The 21,478-nt window shown below is 39.5% G+C and overlaps 2 protein-coding genes across 2 annotated transcripts; both read left to right on the top strand.

Annotated features, from left to right (window-relative positions):
• The first annotated feature begins 2,337 nt into the window (after positions 1-2,337).
• LOC122483423 (olfactory receptor 51E2) lies at positions 2,338-20,721 on the top strand. The gene is made up of 2 exons (XM_043580429.1): positions 2,338-2,563; positions 18,337-20,721. Exon 2 carries the CDS (start codon positions 18,395-18,397, stop codon positions 19,355-19,357), a length of 963 nt encoding a protein of 320 aa, XP_043436364.1. The 5' UTR covers positions 2,338-2,563; positions 18,337-18,394; the 3' UTR covers positions 19,358-20,721.
• On the top strand, positions 8,522-9,877 carry LOC122483425 (olfactory receptor 51F2-like). The gene is given in 1 exon segment (XM_043580430.1): positions 8,522-9,877. A coding segment is annotated over 1 exon segment (945 nt). The 5' UTR covers positions 8,522-8,582; the 3' UTR covers positions 9,528-9,877.
• Positions 20,722-21,478: the final 757 nt, after the last annotated feature.

Genomic DNA, 21,478 nt, shown 5'->3' with positions numbered 1-21,478 from the left:
GGTGTACAATGTGTGCCAGTGCTCTAACAGCAGGCACAACAGTTCCATGTGCATGCACCAAGCTCTGGCTCAGAATATACTATAATGTTATCATAACACTATTGCTATAAGAAAAAATAACATTCTTTTGGCCAGGGGATACATAAACATAAACATTCCCAAGTAGTTTCTGAGACTGATCAGAAAGCAGTCAATGCCCTAGAATTTGCCCAGCCTGGTAGAGAAAATGTTTCCAATGATCTCAAGAAGTTCAATGTGAGGAGATATAAAAGACTAACCTTCATACACAAAATATAAGCACACACAGGTGACAACATGTTAAAATCCAGTCTGGCACATACACATGCACACATGCTGTTAGGTTTAGAGCAATCTGAATTGGAATTAGTAGTCGATGAATGGTCATGTAAAGATTCTCTAGGGAATGAGTTTTAAAACCTGAAAGGGTCTCCAGTAGCCCAAGCTTTTAATAGTGGTTGTGACACTTATTAACTGAGAGACCTAAGTAAGTTACTTAAATTCTCTGATCTTCGGTAACTGTATAAATCAAAGTAATAATGGATTCTTCCATCAAATTTATTATCTTACAGTTGTGCAGACTGGAAGACTGACATGAGTCTCACGGAGCTAAAATCAAGGCATCAGCAGGACTACATTCTAGAGTGCATATGGGAGAATCAATACCCTTGCCTTTTCTCCTTCTAGAGACTGACCACATTCCTTGGCTCATGGTCTCCCTCCCTCTGCCATCTTCAACGCCAGCAATAGTGGATCAAGTCCTTCTAATGCTGCCACCTCTCTGGTTCTCCACTTTTAAGGAATCTTGTGATTAGAATGAACCCACCAAGATAATCTAGGATAATGTCCTCATCTCATCTCTTCAACTTTAATCACATCTGCAAAATCCCTTCTGCCATGTAAAGGTAATGTATTCACAGGTTCCAGGCATTAGGAGATGGATATCTTTGGGGGCCATTATTTTTTCTACCACAAACATTTCATAATACCTTAGGCAGAGAATGCATAGTAAAATGTTGTTGTTATATTATAAAGAATGAAATATTTCAGGCCAAGATATTGTCTTGGTGAAACAGACTTGGTAGTAGGGAAAGTTAAGGATAGAAGCAGAGAGAATGGTTAGGAAACTACTGAAATTATCCAAGTGAGAGATATCCAATTATCTGGTGCCTCAGAAGGGGGAGGAAATTTTGGAGGTGATGAAGAGTGATTACATTCCAGTTATAGTTTCAAATGTATTAGGATTTGCAGGTTTATATGCAGAGTGTAAGAGACAGAAATCAAGGATGGAGTCTAAGACCCATATGCTCTAGAGTGGTCCAGAAATGGTGGGAACATCTGAGAATCTAAAGGGGCCATAAGTAGAGAAGACAGACAGCCTATAGCAAACTGCAGGTACTCTATTTATTCAAGACTAAAGAGGGCAAATGTCACCTCATATCAGATTGCATCACTGGCCAGATCCATCACCCACATACTCAAATTCCTTGGTACAATCTAAGATCCACAAAATTTAAGCACAAGTGGGAAGAAACCTAAATTACTGTTGTTAGTTTCCTTCCAGCTAGTAGGCTGGGACTCTAAACAGAAAATATATTGAATTATGAAAAAGAAAATTATTTATTTTCTGCACACACAATTGTAGACTGAGATTTCTACCTATGATATTCTCCAAGAACTTGGTTCATGCCTCTACGATAACATTATCATTGATTATCAGTATTGGTAATTATCAGTTAACTGTGTATTTCTAAACTAAACTAAGAGACCCTGGACACTAATAACTATGTTGTATTCCCCCCTTTTTTAAATCTCTGGCACTTAGCATGATGTTTGGAATATAGGACACTCTTATGCAATATTATCTGGCATGTATGTATACATGAGTAAATTATGTTTTCTCCTACTTGTAAGAGAGAGTCTGCTAAGAAGCACAGGTAGGCTTATGAAACAGAACTGCCACGAATAGCAATAGATGCTAAGAAGTTATGGAGAGGAGTGTGATTTACACTCACCAGAGGAGATGACTTTTAGTGAATTAGTATACTTTTTAGAATCCTCTTCAGAGTGACTGCCCATGGGCATGGATTTCTTCTTACAGTGATGATAATTTTCTAAAATTAGACCATGATGATGCTTATGGTACAACTCTGTGAATTTACTGTGAACTATTGAATTTGTATGTTTTAAATGGGCGAATTTTATGATCTGTGACTTATATCTCAAAATTGTTTCTACAAAAAACACTTCAATAAAAGGGCACAAGGAAAAAAATTACATCAGCCTAAAAAGCACATAGTCACAATAAGTAATTGCATAATGGAACAGACAAAGACTGTATAAGGCAAAAGAAGTCTTCTGGGAACCACCATACCCTGGAGACACAGTGAGTGACACCACTGCCAGGAAGAGACCTTTCAGCTCTGGGCCTGTCTCTATCCAGGCTGGAACAAGTCTTCTCATAAACTTGGTCCTCCCCCGGAATCTAAAGCCTCCTCAGCTTTCTGAGCCTAAAAGAGACCAGCAAAACTGCTGTAGAAACTCTGTAAGTAAAACCATTTTGTTCGATGAAAACGTTTGACTGTAGGCAAGCTGAACTTTCTTATCCACAGGAAGAATTTCCTCACAATGTGCAGAATTAGATTAGATAGTGAGATGGTGGGCTGATATGGACAGTAGAATTTATAGAATTATTTACTCTCAGGAAACCTGCAAAGAAGGGGCATTTTGTTCTGCCCAGCGTACGTTGGACAGCCTGTGGTTTGTTAAGCAAATGGCTCTATTAGAGTGCTTATATGTTTATCATAAGAGTGCTTATATGTTTATGTTAGTGGTTTGGTGCTTGAGAAAACCAAAGAGGTTGTCAGGAGTTGAAAAGTCATTTCTAAGCCCAATTATTCCTACTAAAAATTTTTTAAAAATACCAATTTTGAACACCTACTGCATGCCAAGCACAGTATTAGGCACTGTATACAGTCTACCTTCTAGATGGAGAAACTGGATCAAAGAAAGTTTATACTACTTGTACACAAAACAATAGTTTTCGGGAGCAGGAGTGTTGAAGTTTTTTTTTTTTAATTGGGTTTAAAACCCCAAGTCTGACATTCATTAGCTGTGTGTGATTCTGAATATGTTTCATAACCCCTCTGATACTCAGTTATCAGGAAAAGGGAATCAAAGTGAATTTAATAATACTTGCCAAATGATGTTGTAGTAAGAATTGAAAGAATGTTTCTCAAGTGCTTAGCTCTGCAACATTCACAAAATAAGTTCTAAGAAATGGTAGCTGCTGTTATGAGTAATTTTTTTTATTATTATTGCTATAAAGAGTCTTAAAAGTAGTTATGTTTAAGCAAGGATCTGAACCCAGATCAGTCACATGCTACAGTGATGCCATGAGCAATGGCTTGGACAATACTGATAATGCCATATGGTCTGTTTCAGCAGCTAAAGACATAGCCACAAGCTATAGCTCACAACAGTACAATGAAAGAAAAGCATCACTGTGATCTGAGAGGGCAGGAAAATTAAGAGACTATAGCTTATATCTCACATGTGAAAAGGAAGGTTGTACATGGATTGGAGAGGATGGATTAAACAGATTCCAGGGTGATGGCAGCATGAAGAGTTGTTTGGGGGAATTTTGGTACCTCTCCCTAATAATATCTATTAGTCCCCCTTTATTCTTTGATATGAACAGATAAGTTTTCCAGTTAAGAGAAGCACAATGAAATGCAACTTCAAGTACCCACTACAAACCACATTGCTATTACTTAGCCTTCAAACATAAACCTCCTCATTCTCCAGTTTTTGACATTTTAGAAGTAAAATAAATAAATATTTTAAAAACATTTGCACATAGGGGATGAGAGGGAGAAGATTGTGTGTGTGTGTATGAAGGCAGTAACTCTGATTAGATTATTTGTTCGAGTTTGATGTCATTTACTGATAAATGAGGCAGAAGAGAGAGCACCAGATTTGGAATGGGGAAAGGAATGAGTTCTGTTTGGCTCATATTGAGGTGGAAGTGTCTGAGAGATAATGGGTGGGGTATGCCTCAAGGGTAGATAAAGTAGTTTATTCACCTTTTATTCACTGGCACTTAGCAGAGAGCTTTGACTTGTTCTCCAAACTGCTGCCTGTTAGTTTTCCCAAAACGCCTATTTGATCATCTCACTCTAGTTCCATGATTCATTACTGCCTTCGAATTTCAGCCCAGACATTTTACCATGGCTTCAAAGATCCTGTTAACTTTTGAACTGTAGAACTCAGGAAAAGCTATAATTAGATTTCAGATTTACGCATCATCTGGATATAAGTGCTATTTATAGCCTTGGGAAAAACTAAGATATTCCAAAGAGAGAATACTGGACAGCAAGAAAAGAACAGGGATTTCTTGAAAGAAAAAGACTCCTAAAGAACAACTGAAAAGACAAAGAACAAAACCACTGTTTGTTAAACAGATTTTTTAAAAACCTACAGAATTACTATCATTGAAGCTAATGAAGGAGGATTTCAAAGAAAAGTTGTCAAAAACTGTGAAAATTTGAGATGAGGGAGAGGAAAACAAATCTGAAAATAAACATTTGGACCTGTATTTAGAAAGTCATTGGTGACATAAGTTGGAGAATTTCCTGAGTCACTGGAGAAAGAACCCAGATTGTCACTGAAGGTGAAGGAAAAATAAAGCCAGGCAGATGGTCCTTCAAAGAACATTTTTGTCATTGCAAAAGGTAAGGCAGTAACTTGAGGGAGAAACAAGGTTTGTGTTTTATTTCACTTACTAGCAAAGCACAGTGGCCAACTGTGAAAGATGGTCAATATATCTTATTGAATTGAATGTGTTGAAAATATCTATATAAATGTGTGGGAAGTTTTCATTAATGGTTTGGGGTATTGAAGTGAAGCTGCATAAAAGGAGCCACTGGTACTATTGAAGATACTAAAGAAGGAAAGGAATTTTCTTGGAGTTAAGGGAGAAGAAATGAAGAATGATTTACTTATTCATAAAATATTTGGAAATGCCTAGCTCTTGATGCTCTGCAACTAAAACCGAAGTTCCATCTCCTTTCTGTGGAGTGCAAGATATTCATGTCCTGGCCCTGTGAATTTCTCTAGCTTGTCTCCCATGTCACCCAGATCATTTTTAAGTCTCCAGAATTTTAATTTTCTTGTAGTTGTCCAACAAACTTTCTGTGCTATTATTTCATTCAGTTTCTATTCATGTTGTTATCTATGTCAAGAACACCCTTTTCCTCATCTTCATCCTTATAAACTTACATTCATCCATCAAAACTTCACACAATTACAATTCATCTTCTTGGTTAAGAGTTCTTGGAATAAATTCCTCTTGACACACACAGACACATTCATGTATACACACACTCAGAATCTGTCACTCCACACTATTCTGTCTTATCACTTAGAAATACCTTATCCTGTGTACTCTACAGCTAGTGGTATTTCTTTGACTCCTATTATGCAGTGTGCCTACTACGGTGCCTCGCATGTCGTACGTGTTCAAAACTGGTAAGTTTTCATTTTCACAGGAGTCACTGGGCTCTTATTAAAGATAAGGTTTTCAGCCTTAAGAAGATGAGGTGTTGACAACCTCTCTGGTTTTCTCAGGCACTAAACCACTGTTATTTTTCTTGCTTCATATCCTTAGTGCTAAAACAATACCCAGTGAACTCCCAGTTTGATACTATAATGAACTAAGTGTTGATGATGGTTGATCAAGAGCTTAAATGGAGTTGTTGGCTATGAAAAGGAATAAGGAATCTTCTGTGTCTACACCCAGCATGGATGAGGAGAGGGTACAGGAAGACCAGTTGTAGAGCAATGGAAAGGAAGGAATTTGAGGGAGTTCTCTTCCCTCTGCCAGACTCAGCTCAGATTAGTTCAGCCTATACTTTATGTTCTTATTCTGATCTCTCAACAAGAAAGGGAAGGGGAAAAACTGACAAGAAGAACAAAAATGTTCAATGAAAAAATTGTTTGAATTAATAAAATAATGTAAAGTGAGCCATGGAGAAATAATGAAGAAAGAGAAATTATTCAGATAGCAATTTTTAAAAATGAACTCTTGGAGTGCCTGGGTGGCTCAGTCAGTTGAGTGTCTGACTTCAGCTCAGGTCATGATCTCACAGTTAGTTTGAGCCCCACACTGGGCTCTGTGCTGACAGCTCAGAGCCTGGAGCCTGCTTTGGATTCTGTGTCTCCCTCTTTCTCTGCCCCTCTCCCACTCACACTCTGTCTTTCTCCCTCTCTCAAAAATAAACAAACATTTTAAAATTTAAAAAAAAAGATCTCTTATAAAATTTCCTGGAACTCAATAACAAAAGTTACAACTCAAACATTGCATGTCATAGTAATAATCATCGTAAAAGTCTTCATAATAGCCAGACTTGAGTGACACATATGGAGGTGTTCTGCACCTCCATAACCCTCTTTGTTATTCACCACTATACACTAGATGGTTATTTATCAACAGTGCTATTATTTCTCCCTCACTTGATTTTAAATTCTTTAAGAGAGATTTTGTTGGTTTCTAACACCACACTATGCATAAAGTAGGTGCTCAGTTAATGTCCCTGACAGTATAAGTCATGAGCAAAGGAAGAGATATTACAGATTCATTCTGGCTCAACACTTCCACATATACCATTCTAAAAGCTTTGATTGAACACTTCCTTTCTACTTACAGAAAGCATAGCAATCTTTCAATCACTTATTTTCCTGAGAAGCCTTCTCAAGATACCCCAAACCTTTTATACACAATTGAACTGTTCCCTTTTTCATAATTACTTTAGCTCCCATGGACCCCAGGAAGTTGCTAATGTCAAAAACTGAGACCTCCGTCTGGAAATTAATAGTAAATACACAGGTCAAGGACTTGTGGAAAATGAGATAATAATAATAATAATAATAATAATAATAATAATAATTTAAAATAAAATTATCACAAGTACTATTAATTTAACAAGTAGATTTTTAGATTGCCATTCTGATCAATATATATTTTTTAAAAGCTAAATAGAGTTACTAAGAATGTTTTTCAGAAATCAATGTATTTACAAAAAGTGCTAATAGAATTTGTTAAACCACAAATTTGGTAAACTTGTTAACTTTCAAAATTTCACAATTAACTGAAATGCATGCCAGTTGAACAAATCTGTATCCAATTCATTTCTGTGTAATGTTGGTTGTATCATGACACTCAATAAACAGTCATTAGAAGCAGTGTCAAAAAGAAAATGCTCCCTTTCTTAATGAATATTCCCTTTCTGTCAACTTTTATTTCTATTAAGAGGTTGTATAATACATTTCTGACAGTGATTTCATTGGTTCCCTGAGGATATTCTCATACTCTAAACTGTAGTCTAAAGTTATAGTTCACTCTTTGGGTCAATTCATGTAACTTAGCATTTCTTTTTCCTCTAATTTTTCGTTGATCTCAATTTTAAAAAGTTCCCAATTTTTAAAACTAAGATTTCTTTAGGGAATCCTTGAGGCACTTTATCTGGGTGAACTTGAGTGGTTGGGAAACACTTAGGTTCCCCTGACAACCAGTTACCTTACTGACTGAACCCTCTCCAGTCATAGCCCTAATGTCTGTTTTCCCAAGACCCCCTCTTCCAACTCATACATGCCCATCTGACTAGCCTGCAATTCTGTACTCAATGAAAAAAGAAATGCAATGTTCACAGTAAAGTTAATATCTTTTCTTCCAAAGCAAAATAGTAAAATTCTATTAAATATCTCCTGAGAAGTATGTCTTAACAGAATGTAAAACAGCTAGTCTTCAGGCAGATTGAAGAGAGGAATATATTTGAATAAGACAGCATGCTATACCATATGGGGGGCAGAGGCCTCTGGCTCTATGGTGGTAGATCTGTGTTCTAACTCCATTACCCAAATGAAACACCAGATGTTATACTGCAAGTGTCAATTTAAAGATTAGATACCATAGATATCTGCACATGACTGCACCCAGTGCCTAAGCCATTTATTATTATTTCATATGTGTTGCTTTGTATCATAACCATCTCTTTCTCAATATTTTCCGGCTTCCCAAATTGTAAGCTTATCTGTCTCCTATACTTAAGCCTGATGTACTATCGTTGTTCCAACAGTCCCAGTCTATTTGTCTCTGATGTCAACTACACAGAAAAACTAAACTGCTACCTCTTTATCACATTTGGAAGTCCAGAAAGGATGAAATATTATTGACCTATGTTTAGTAGGGTGTCTTCACTTAGTCTAGTCATCTCTGGCTAGACAAGTGAAGGAAAAGGTCACATAGTATAAACATAACCACCAACAAAGGGTCCCAGGACAGAAAAATGATGGTCTGGGACACATACAAGAATGATACCTACTACAGAAGTTGAAATCTTACAATTCCTTTATCAATTTAAGTGAGTAATTCACTTTTACATAGTATATAAATATTCATCTTTGGTTTGTTTTTGATTGATAACATTATTTATAATTAGATTAATATAAAAAATATAGTTGTTGTTTCAGAGTTTCATCTTGGAACTCTGTATTTTTAATCCAGCATGTCAAACTTCCAGAATATCACATCTACGTCCATCACATTCCTGCTAACTGGTGTTCCTGGGCTGGAAGTCTTCCACACCTGGATCTCCATTCCTTTCTGCTTTCTCTACATAACCGCCCTCTCAGGAAATAGCCTGATTCTCTTTGCCATTGTCACTCAGCCCAGCCTCCACGAACCCATGTATTATTTCCTCTCCATGCTGTCCACCACTGACCTCGGCCTGTCCATATCTACCCTGGTCACCATGTTGGGTATATTCTGGTTTGATGCCAGGGAGATCAGCTTTAATGCCTTCTTGTCACAGATGTTCTATATTAAACTCTTCACTGTCATGGAATCTTCAGTGTTGTTGGCCATGACCTTTGGTCGTTTTGTGGCCATCTCTAACCCACTCAGGTATGCCACCATTTTAACTGATTCCAGAATAGCTCAAAGTGGAGTGGCAACTGTCATCAGGGGGACACTAATGCTAACACCAATGGTAGCACTTCTTAAAAGACTGTCCTTCTGCCACAGCCATGTGCTCCACCACTCCTACTGCTTCCACCCTGATGTAATGAAGCTCTCGTGCACAGACACTAGGATCAACAATGCAGTTGGGTTGACTACCATGATCTCTACTGTTGATGTTGACTCAATCCTCATCCTCCTTTCTTACATTTTGATTATTAAGACTGTCCTCAGCATTGCATCCCCAGAAGAGAGGAAGAAAGCCTTCAGCACATGTATTTCCCATATTGGGACTGTTGCTATTTTCTATTTTCCATTGATCAGTCTGTCCTTTGTTCACAGATTTGGGAAATAAGCCCCAGCCTATGTTCATACAATGATTGCTAACACCTACCTCCTGATCCCTCCTGTAATGAACTCCTTCATCTATAGTGTGAAGACCAAACAGATACACAGAGCTATGATAAAAATTCTCCATTCCAAAGATACATAGAATCATAGAATTCTAGTGGTCTACGTTATGAATTTAAAAACAAAACTTGTGATCATGAAACAAAAATTTAAAATTAAATCTGGAATATATGTAAAACATCAGCTACCTTGACCCTTTATTTTACATATGAGGAGACAGAGACTTGAAGATAGAAGGGATGAATGGTATAAAGTCCTAAGTCTAGAATTTCTCCCACCCACCACTGTTTGTTCTAAACTGTTTATCCTGCCAACAGACTATATCTTCTTACTTGGTCCTCTTTATAGCAGTTAGAATGACACATTATGAGAAAGCCACTCCTTTATCAGAAATAGGTAGTATTTTCTTAACTGTAATAATAATTTTTACTAACAGGGGCGCCTGGGTGGCTCAGTCAGTTAAGCAATTGACTCTTGCTTTCAGCTCAGGTCATGATCTTGCAATTACTGAGTTCAAGCCCCACATCAGGCTCTGTACTGACAGTGCACAGCCTGCTTGTGACTCTTTCTCTCTCTCTCTCTCTCTCTCTCTCTCTCTCTCCTCTCTCTCTCTCCCCCCCCCACTCTCTCTCTCTCTCTAATAAACTTAAAAAAAATAATTTTTACTAACATTATTTCTTTTGACTAGTCATGGTTCTTAGTGTTTTTTTACATTTATTAACACATCTAAAACAACATTATAAGGTAGTTATTTCTTTGATCAATGAAAAAACTGAGGCACAAAAATGTTAAGTTACTTGCTTAAACATCTCATAAACAACACAGCATACTTCACATGCATGCAAACTGACTCCAGGATCCCCAACACTCCTAACTTCAACTATATTTTTACCTATAATAATATAATACATATATAATTATATATACACATACATATGATTATATTATATATATTTTATACATATATATATATATATATATATATATATATATATATCCATGTAATTTGTATTTGGGCGACATAAAGAAGCAAAACAGGGGCGCCTGGGTGGCTCAGTCAGTTAAGCGTCCGACTTCAGCCAGGTCACGATCTCGCAGTCCGGGAGTTCAAGCCCCGCGTCGGGCTCTGGGCTGATGGCTCAGAGCCTGGAGCCTGTTTCTGATTCTGTGTCTCCCTCTCTCTCTCTGCCCCTTCCCCGTTCATGCTCTGTCTCTCTCTGTCCCAAAAATAAATAAACGTTGAAAAAAAAATTTTTTTGAAAAAAGAAGCAAAACAAACAAACAGACAAATAACAAACAAAAAACCCCACAACTCTATCCTCTAGAAATTTTCAACCACATTATGGAGAAAAACCCCAAAATAGAATTTTCTAACCTGAAAAGTACAAATGTATTTCTACCCGATTGTTCTTTCCCAACTAAACATATTCCAGAATTTCTCTTTGCTTTCCACCAACTTTCTGCCCCAGCAGAAACTGAAAAATGACTAAGAACTGCAAATGAATTTCACTTTGTATCATTTACTTGGAAATGTTCAATTTGTGGCCATATGCTTAATATAAAGGCTTAATCCAACAAGTTAATTATTTTTTCCAACCTGGGTATGTCCATTAATTCTCAAATATTTACAGCCCATGTTTCAATGACACATTGATATCACTTGGTAAAGTTGGCCCCTTAAGGTGGTATCAGTTCCAGCAAGGAAGGAGTAGTCCATCATATCTACAGGAAGTTTATTAGGTGACAACAGTACTATAATAAAAAGGATGGTGTGAAAATTCTCAGTATGTTTGACAATAACATTTTCAGTCTCAATTATTGTTGGTCTTCGCTTCCCTGATCTTTGTATGCTGGAAAGTTCCAGGATTTTGTTCTCAGACCTGATTTTCTCTGTTATATTCCCATTTTTGGTTATCTCATCTAGCATCATGGCCTTAAATACCATCAACATGCTGGCAAATCCCAAACTAATATTTATAGTCCAGACTCATATGCTATATATCAGTACTCCTACTAAAATGTTTAACAGTAATCTCAGATTATCATGCCCCAAACCATATCCTAATATTCACATAACCACATCTTCCCTAACTGAGAAATTCTATTTTTCATGTTGCTGACATAGAACTCTTGGAGCTATTTCTGACACCTGTCTGTCTTTCCCACTCCACATCCAAACTATCAGCAAATGCTGATGACTCTTTCTTTCAGATATTCCACATATGGATACCTGGAATCTAGCTTCTTTAAACCACCTCTGATGCTACCACCATGTTCCAAGCCAACATTATCCTGGACCTGAAATATAATAGTCTCCTGGTAGATCTTTCTTCAGCACTTTTGCTTTTTTGAAAAAATGTTTATTTATTTACTTTTGAGAGAGACAGCAGAGGAGGGGCAGAGAGAGAGGGAGACAAAGAATCCCAAGCAGGCTCCACACTGTCAGCACAGAGCCTGACTTAGGGTTTGAATTTACAGTGAGATCATGACCTGAGCCAAAATCAAGAGTCAGATGCCTAACCAACTGTGCCACCCAGGCACCCCACCACTTTTGGTTTACTATCTATTTTCCCCATGGTAGTTAGAGCGATTTTTCCATTTTTTTTAAATGTTTTTATTTATTTTTGAGACAGAAAGAGACAGAGCATGAGCAAGGGAGGAGCAGAGAGAAGGAGACACAGAATCTGAAGCAGGCTCCAGGCTCTGAGCTATCAGCACAGAGCCCAACGCACGGCTCGAACTCACAGACTGTGAGATCATGACCTGAGCTGAAGTCGGACGCCCAACCGACTGAGCCACCCAGGTGCCCCTAGAGTGATTTTTTTTTAAATTTTAGAGAGAGAGAATGCATAAGCAGGGGAGGGGGACAGAGAGAGAGAGAGAGAGAGAGAGAGAGAGAGAGAACCCCAAGCAAGCTCCACACTCAGTGTGGGGCCCAGCACAGGGCTCAATCTCACAACCCTGGGATCATGACCTGAGCCAAAATCAAGAGTCAGGCACTCAACTGACTGAGCTACCCAGGCACCCCTAGAGTGATTATTTTAATACATAAAAAAGATCATACCACTTCCTCTGTTCAACATATCCCAGTGTCTTATCCAAGGAAAATTCACAGTCATTATAATATCTCATGAGGATCTATATGATTTAACTCCCCTGTACCATCCCAATTTCATCTCCTACTACTCTCCCCTTTATTCATTCTACTATACCTGCACTAGCCTCCAAATATTTCCTTAAACCCACCAACCATACTTCAACATCGAACTTCTCACTTTCTGTCCTCCCTACTTGGAATGTTCTTCCCCAAACACCCTCATGGCTTACTGCCTCAATTCATGCAGGTCTCTGCCTACGTGTTACCTTACTACAGGGCCCTTGACATTAAAAATAACAACAACAACAACACTCACGCAATTTCTGTCTGCATTCACTCTCTTCATTACCTATTTTGTTTTTAATCCCTGGTATTCCTCTCCCCCACCAAAATAGTTATTTATTCTCTAGTTTCCCCATTACAAGGTAAGGTCTTTGAGAATAAGAACTTTGTTTCATTCAGGCTGTCTTCCAGACCCCAAACTAGGGTCTGCCACATAATAAAATAATAACAACCCTGGATGACCTGGCTCTATTTAGGTCTCAAGCCTCATCACCTGCCCTCTGTTCAGGGCTGCAGGCACAACAAACAACTTGCATTTCTTACCCGTGATTGCTCTGGGTCACTTACAACCCTTTGCACAAGCTGTTACCTCCCTCTGTAGCACCCTCACTATCTCCCTTCTCCTGACTTAGAATAGAAGTGACTTATCTCAAAGGCATTTCCTGACTTCTCAAGTCCATCTGGTGTCCTTTCCAGGTACTTCTGCAGAACTTTCTGCCTCTTTCTCAGGACATCCCTTTTCAGACCCTACTGTAACTACTTCCTCACCACAGATTCTGTGCCCACTTCCTATGACCAGGGACTATGACTCATTCATTCACTGTTGGAAAGAAGTGAAAAAGTTCAGATGATGTACATTTACAGACTTGATATTTATTTGTTTGTGGGGGAAGAGGAAGGGAAACTTAGAGAAGAATGATGAGGTACACAGAGTCCTAAAAATCAGAATAAGAAGGAACGTCAGTCTAAAAAACCAGATAGCCAAGATGATCATAGTACTTCTACAGATATTTCTCCCCTACCTCATCACCCCCTACATACACACTAACCTATGGACAGTCCCACTATCCAACAATCCTGGAAACTTGGAAGCTTTTATCACTAGGAAGTGGGTAATTTGGACAATTTGGGAATAGGTGGTTTGAAGAGCAAATGTCACCTCTGACCAAGGTAGACAAGCTCATAATGAATTAGAAAAGTTCCTGAAAGCTGAGGTGAGTAGTATACACATAGCTGTTATTGTAGCTACCTGAATTCATAATATAAGTAAAAATCCTTAACTGTCCTGTTAAAAGTCCTATAAAGTCCTATATGATCCAATTCCCTATTATCTGATCCTATCTCCCTATTGCTCTCCTCTTTGTTCTCTCTGCTCAGACACACTGGCCTCCTTGTTATTCTAAACTCCCAGATACACTCCCCTCTCAGCTTTGTAGCTTCTGTTCTTCTTCCTCAGATAGCCTTCCTCAGAGATCTCCATGGATATATTTCTCACTGTCTCCAGGCTTCTCCTCAAATGTCTCCATTTTGTGAGATATTCCCCCAACAACTTCATTTAAAATTTCAACTTTCATTCCTGGTGGTCTAGTGGTCCAGGAGCTCAGTGCCTTTTTGTGCATCCCTTCACCCTCTTTATGAAGAAACTGTTCTCAAACAGTTTTTTCAACCTTCAGGGGCACCTGGGTGGCTCAGTCGGTTAAGCATCGGACTTTTGCTCAGGTCATGATCTTGTGGTCCATGAGTTCGAGCCCCATATCGAGCTCTGGGCTGACAGCTCAGAGTCTGAAGCCTGCTTCAGATCTGTGTCTCCCTCTCTCTCTCTGCCCCTCCCGTGTTCATGCTCTGTCTCTCTTTGTCCCTCAAAAATAAATAAATGTTAAATTTTTTTAAAATTTCAACTTTCCACCCTAATATTTACCTATTCTCTTATTCACTTTTTTTTTCTCTTTAGGTAGTCATAAGAAGAAACTATTTAGTTTCACATAATAACCATGTACCATGTGTCCCTCTTACCAGGATGTATAATTCATGAGGGTGGTCTTTTAAAAAAGAATTTTGTATTTCTTTTTACATTGTAGACCCCTGATAAATATTCATTAAATGTGAATGAATAAAGAATCAGCACACCTAGTTCTCCAACCAGTATTATCACGAATAACTCTGCAACCAAGGCAAAGAGCCTTTATCTCATCCATGCCTTATGTGTGCACCTAACACAGGTGCAATAGAGTGGCTTCCCTACTTCAAGGTCTATTTCATCAACTGAAAGAAAAGCTGGGAATGAAAATCTGAAGAAGTACACGCCCTTATTTTGACTTATGGAAATTACTGGTTTTGTGTACCCATCTTGGCTTTTAAACAGGATGTGAACTCCTAGAGCCCAAGGACATAACTATAGATCCATATTGCCTGTCACGTCTAGCAAAGTGGCTAATGAGGAAACGCTCTAACCTCTGTTGCTAACTGGGGAAATTTGAGTTATTTGGAAGAGTGCGGATAGATTGTCTAAAGCCCTGTATGTGTAAGTGTGGGAGTGACGGAAGAGTCAGTGCCCTCTTGTGATCACCTCCCCTCATACACACACCTAAAACAGTGGGATGGAACTGGAGAGTGTTATGCTAAGTGAAATAAGTCATACAGAGAAAGACAGGTACCATATGTTTTCACTCTTATGTGGATCCTGAGATCCTGTGACACCCACATGGACATGGAGATACTGTCCCCTGCCTGCCAAGCCCCAGGGGCCTCAGTTCATACTCCCACAGTCTGTCCCCATGGGCCTCCTAGGCAGTGCTATAAATAGGCCTGTGAAAGGGAGAGCCAGCTCCAGCTGCGCTCTCTCTCAGTAGGACTGCATGGTTTTCAAGCGAGTGCACTCTCGCCTGGGGTCAGGAAGCCAAAATTCCTGCCATCCTAAGAGACCTTGAGGACACCATAACTGTCTCATGGAAGGAGGGGAAAGCCCCTTTGTCCAACCCACATCTTCATGGGCCGAGAAGAAATGTCCCAGAGCATTGGCTGACAGTCCAGAAAGGCAAGTAAGAGTGAATGCAACAGCCACATTCAGACCCAAAGAGAAGCTGAAATTGGTCCTAGACAGAGGTCACTTTAGGCAGAAGGCCAGACAACATGGCAGAGACATGAGGTCTTCTGGGATAGGTAACTGGGGAGACAAGATAATGGTTCAAAGTCTTAGACTGTTGCCAGCAAAGCAGAAAAGATGCCCTGCAGAAAGAGGAGTCAGGAAAGGATCCAACTCTGTGGCCAACAGAGACCCTTATATCTGTGGGTACTCACATAGTAACATGTGCAAGAGGCTTTGGGAAAGGGAAAATAAATTACTGTGTTCCCCCTACTCACCCTCCATGACTTTTCCTTCATTTGGGGCCCCATTTCTCTTGGAAACCAAGGTCCAATGAGCTGGCCTCCCTCCAGGGAAGTTTCCTTAGCATTACCCATACTTTTCAGCCTGACTTGTTTCGATTTCTGAATCTCCCACCCCAAGCTACCTATGATAGATACATAGATGACTGGATGGATACAAGACATAAGCTATCTTTCATCTCATTGAAGAATGCAATTATCTGTCTATGAAAAGGTCTTTTCATTCTCTGACAGAAGCCTGGGGCTAAGTTTAGGATTTCATATTTGCCAAGGAGAGTAGCTATTATGTCTTTGCATAAGATCTGAGGATAGGGAGAAGAGAAAATAGTGGTCAGAGGTATGAATTTGTGATCTTTGACTTGAGAATTTTGTGACCTTTGACTTGAATTTGTTCTCCCTTGCTTATCCACAATGAGGATAATCCAAGTCACATCTTTTAGTTCCCATTTTATCACACGATATTTTAAGACTGCTGGTCTCCAAACCCTCCCCCTTAAAGCCAAATAAAAGAGAGACTCCCAGTTGCAGTAAGGACTCAGATTAGGAGTGAAGAAGAATCCTGAGAAAATGAACAGGTTTACCTAACTATCACTGATGAAGACACCTGCAGAGTTTCCCAAGATTCAGAGGCCCTACCTCTTGAAGCCAAGCCTTTGGCTTTTTAGAAACAATTAGCTCTAAAAACCAGGGCACCTAGGGAGCCTAGCAGGGGAAAGTGTTTGATAAGGTCAAAGCCCAGGTGTGTGGGTGGGAGGGCAGGGGCAGAGCCAGTGGGGGGGCAGGACAGGGCTTCCAAAAGCAAAAAGCTTCCCTTAATATGAATGACTTGTTGGCAGAGGTTCCAAAAAAGACAAAGCTCTAGGAGTGTTAGGACTCAACCTAAGATCTCCTTGGGGTAAGGAATATGGCCTTGGAGGCAGCTGTCTTATGTGGAGAAACACATCAGCCAGGAATAGAGAGAAGAGCTTTCACAAGGGACAACGCCAGGCAGCGAGGATCTGTTGGAGGCCACATACCCTCATCTGCTGGAAGCCAGGACCTTCATCCCCAGATAAGTCAGTGGAGGGAACTACTCCCAAAGGAGTTTCCTTATTTTCCTCAATAGATTGACTTGTGGGCCTCTTTTCCTTAGTGTTTTTTTTTTTTTCATTTTTAGAAAATTCCTGTTTTTGTGTTTCTTTCTTCCCTTGCTGGCCTTAGACCTGGGGACCTAAAATCCTGGAAATCTGAAGGAAAAAAAAAAAAAAAAACCCAAAACCTATCCCCATTGTCTTGGTATACCCATTAATCCCTTCTCTAATTCCTACTTAATGTTTAAAAACAAAAGGATCATTTCTCTTCCCCTCCCATGCATTAAATGCACACTTTATGCTAACACTTATCCCAAAATTCTAATAATTTTGTTACTTGTCTATCTTCCACCATAGACAAGGCATCTGAAGGGCAAAAGATGTGTCTTTTATCTCTGTGTCATGAGCATCTAGAAAATTGCCTTGTACATAGTAGATCATATAAGTAGATGCTTATAAAATGAATGAACAATTGAAGGAAAGGAAGGGAAGGAGAACACACCTGTAAAGGGGTTCCCAATAGGGTATCTGTTAACACTTATCTGAGAAAAGGACCACCCAGTATCCAGACAGTGAAGGTGTGGGCCAGGAGTCTGAAGGAATTTGGAAAGGATACATTTTGGGATAAGCATTGTTCTCCCCAGGTTCCCTTTAAAAAATGTAAACGGGGGCGCCTGGGTGGTGCAGTCGGTTAAGCGTCCGACTTCAGCCAGGTCACGATCTCGCGGTCTGTGAGTTGGAGCCCCGCGTCAGGCTCTGGGCTGATGGCTCAGAGCCTGGAACCTGTTTCCGATTCTGTGTCTCCCTCTCTCTCTGCCCCTCCCCCGTTCATGCTCTGTCTCTCTCTGTTCCAAAAATAAATAAACGTTGAAAAAAAAAAACGGACCTTGGGAATAGTAACTGATAAATGAATTTTTATGTTTATTTATTTTTGAGAGAGAAAGCACGAATAGGACAGGGACAGAGAGAAAGAGAAACAGAGGATCAAAAGCAGACTCTCCACTGACAACAGTGAGCCTGATGTGGGATTCGAAATCACCAACTGTGAGATCATGACCTGAGCCAAAGTCAAACACTCAACCAACTGAGCCACCCAGGCTCCCTGATAAATGAATTTTAACTACCATTTTCCCTTTGGAAGAGGACTTTAGAGCTTATGAAAGAGTGTAAATGGCTTGGAAGAGTGGGAGGAGACAGTAGGAGAGGGAGAGCTGAGAAACATTCAGTTTCCAGGATTCCAGGGCTGGCCTCTCTGATTGTGCTCCATGTCCTAGCAGGCTAGCTGGCTGCCAGTGTGACCTCACCCTCTCCAGTGCCCCCTACTCGGTGCCAGCTATGAGTTCCTGCAATTTCACACATGCCACCTTTGTACTCATTGGTATCCCCGGATTAGAAGAAGCCCATTTCTGGATCGGCTTCCCCCTGCTTTCAATGTATGCTGTAGCAGTGTTTGGAAACTGCATCGTGGTGTTCATCGTAAGGACGGAGCGCAGCCTGCATGCTCCCATGTACCTCTTTCTCTGCATGTTGGCAGCCATTGACCTGGCATTGTCCACATCCACCATGCCCAAGATCCTCGCCCTCTTCTGGTTTGATTCCCGGGAGATTACCTATGATGCCTGCATTGCCCAGATGTTTTTTATTCATGCCCTCTCAGCTATTGAATCCACCATCCTGCTGGCCATGGCCTTTGACCGTTATATAGCCATCTGTCACCCACTACGCCACGCAGCAGTGCTCAACAATACAGTAACAGCCCAGATTGGCATGGTGGCCGTGGTCCGTGGATCCCTCTTCTTTATCCCACTGCCTCTGCTCATCAAGCGGCTGGCCTTCTGCCACTCCAATGTGCTCTCACACTCCTATTGCGTGCACCAGGATATGATGAAGTTGGCCTATGCAGACACATTGCCCAATGAGGTCTATGGTCTTACTGCCATTCTGCTGGTTATGGGCGTGGATGTCCTCTTCATCTCCTTGTCCTATTTTCTGATTATACGAACAGTTCTACAACTGCCTTCCAAGTCAGAGCGGGCCAAGGCTTTTGGAACCTGTGTGTCACACATCGGTGTGGTTTTAGCCTTCTATGTTCCTCTCATTGGACTCTCAGTGGTTCACCGTTTTGGAAAAGGCCTTGACCCCATCGTGCATGTTCTTATGGGTGATGTCTATCTACTTCTGCCTCCTGTGATCAATCCCATCATCTATGGTGCCAAGACCAAAAAGATCAGAACTCGGATGCTAGCTATGTTCAAGATCAGCTGTGACAAGGACCCTCAGGCTGTGGGAAGCAGGTGATCTTTACCACTTTCCCTTATCCTTAGTGGCTTGACATAATGATTTCCTAATACTAGCTTATTTCTAGTTGCCTATTTAATGATTTTTCCTGCTGTGGCCTCCAAATGCTACCTCTGCTTGGGATGAAAGTTTGGAGGCTACCATGATTTCCTTTCATAGGAAATTAGTTTTTATTAATGAAAATTCACAATTTTGGAATATAAATTCTTGAGCATCACAGCTGATGGTATAATTGGCAATATGTAGCAAGAAATTTTTAAAACTTACATGCTTTAATGCTTTCTCACTTTTGGAAATTTATCCTAACAAAATATCCCTAAATGCTGAAAGCAGTTTTTCATAAAATACATTGGCTACACCACTATTAATCATATACTAAAGATCACAGGATATAATATATAAAAGTAAGGAATAGTAAATTTGAGTATGGTCCATTTATTTAATGAAATATATGTGGAACAATCCATATTAAAAGAATATTATGTGACCTTTAAAGACTCTGCTATAAAATGAAATATGCATATAATGTTAAAAATAAAATAAAAAGGACACATGATTGAAATTAACTTGAAAAGCAATCTATGCCTTCAAGGAAATGTGCTCAAATTAGTGACTCATTTTAGTTTTGACTTTCTAAATTTATTTATTATGGATGTCTTGTTTAAATGACATGTATAACTTTCAAAATGAAGAAAATGAAACTGATAATTTACACAAACCTAAGCTTGTCAAAGACCTCATTGTTGGTTTACTATGCAATATCTGAAAATTTATCTAAGCCCTACACAATAATGCTAATGAACATGTCTTAAGTGCTTACCATGTTCTAGGCACTATACTAACTGCTTTAGAGATTTTATCTGATCTTCACAACAATTTTGGGGGGTAGGTACCATTTTTGTCCCCCATTACAAGTGAGAGAAATGAGCCTTTCATTAACAAGATAACTAAGTCATAGTTTGTGGGTGCTGTGCCAAGATTTGAAATTGAGTTTGATAACCAAATATAGTTACTTAATTTCCACATTATATTGCTTCCTGTTTAATATATTCCATTTATTTCTTCAGCCTGTGCAAATCCTGTTTTCTCTCTGCTGTGTGTCTTCTAAGATGAGTGACTTTGTGTTGAGAGATAACCCTGCCCTCATGAGCAACAAATCCAGATTGCTCTTCGTGATTTATAGTCACCTTTCATATTCTACAGCCTGTTTCTTTCCAGATTAAGGGAGAGTATTTTTGTCTACTTATAGATTACATCTTCTCACCCATATCTCCCTTTTGTCAGTATATCCTGTATCTTTTAAACATTTCATATGTGTGGGTTTTAACTTAAGTATAAGACAATAAAATTTTATTTTAAATTTTGCTAAGTGTTATGCCTACTGTTTTTTATATTTATAGAATCCTATAAACTCAGATTTGAAGATGCAGGAGATTCTCTAGTCTACTTTCCTAGTCTACCACAGGTATTGTTTGTACAACTGTGAAGATGCTGAATGCATCTTTTCTCAAGGTGGGATATTTCCATTTTATGGTTGAAATCAGATCTGATGAGAAGCTGAAACATGACTACAATCATTGGGTCTCTTAGTAGCTTCACTGAATAAATGTTGGGTGGGAGATTTGGGTGGATAAACCAAGGGGGAGACTCCAATCTCCTTAGAGCTTCCTTAGGAGAAGGAAACATCAGACACTTAACCTCTCCTCTGGAGAAAGGGTCCTCCTAGTATATGTATCTGTGATCATCCAATTGTGATTCCCTGCTCAGAGGCAGTCAAGTGGCCTCCAAAGTCACACAGCTAATCAACACAGATAGACTAGGACTGAGAGAAAGAACTAGAATGGAAGAAATGAGTGACTTCCCTAAAGAAACAAAGAGATGCCCATTCTCTGTAAAAGTAGAGATTCAGGTATCGGGACCCACCCTAAATAATGAGGACAGGAGACTCATTTAATGAGATTGAACCTCATTATGTCTCTCCCCACAACCTCCATCCTCTTCTATCTTCCTATGTATTACTCAACCTCAAATCATACCCTCCCACCTAGTTCCATATGCCTAAGAGCATGGCCATATTGACAATTTAATAAAGTATGTATCTTTTGCTTTTAAATCTCTCAT

The sequence above is a fragment of the Prionailurus bengalensis genome, chromosome D1 (assembly GCF_016509475.1).
Source record: "Prionailurus bengalensis isolate Pbe53 chromosome D1, Fcat_Pben_1.1_paternal_pri, whole genome shotgun sequence".
Lineage (NCBI taxonomy): Eukaryota > Metazoa > Chordata > Mammalia > Carnivora > Felidae > Prionailurus > Prionailurus bengalensis.
Note: the sequence above shows the minus strand (reverse complement) of the source record. Positions and strands in the feature narration are given on the sequence as shown.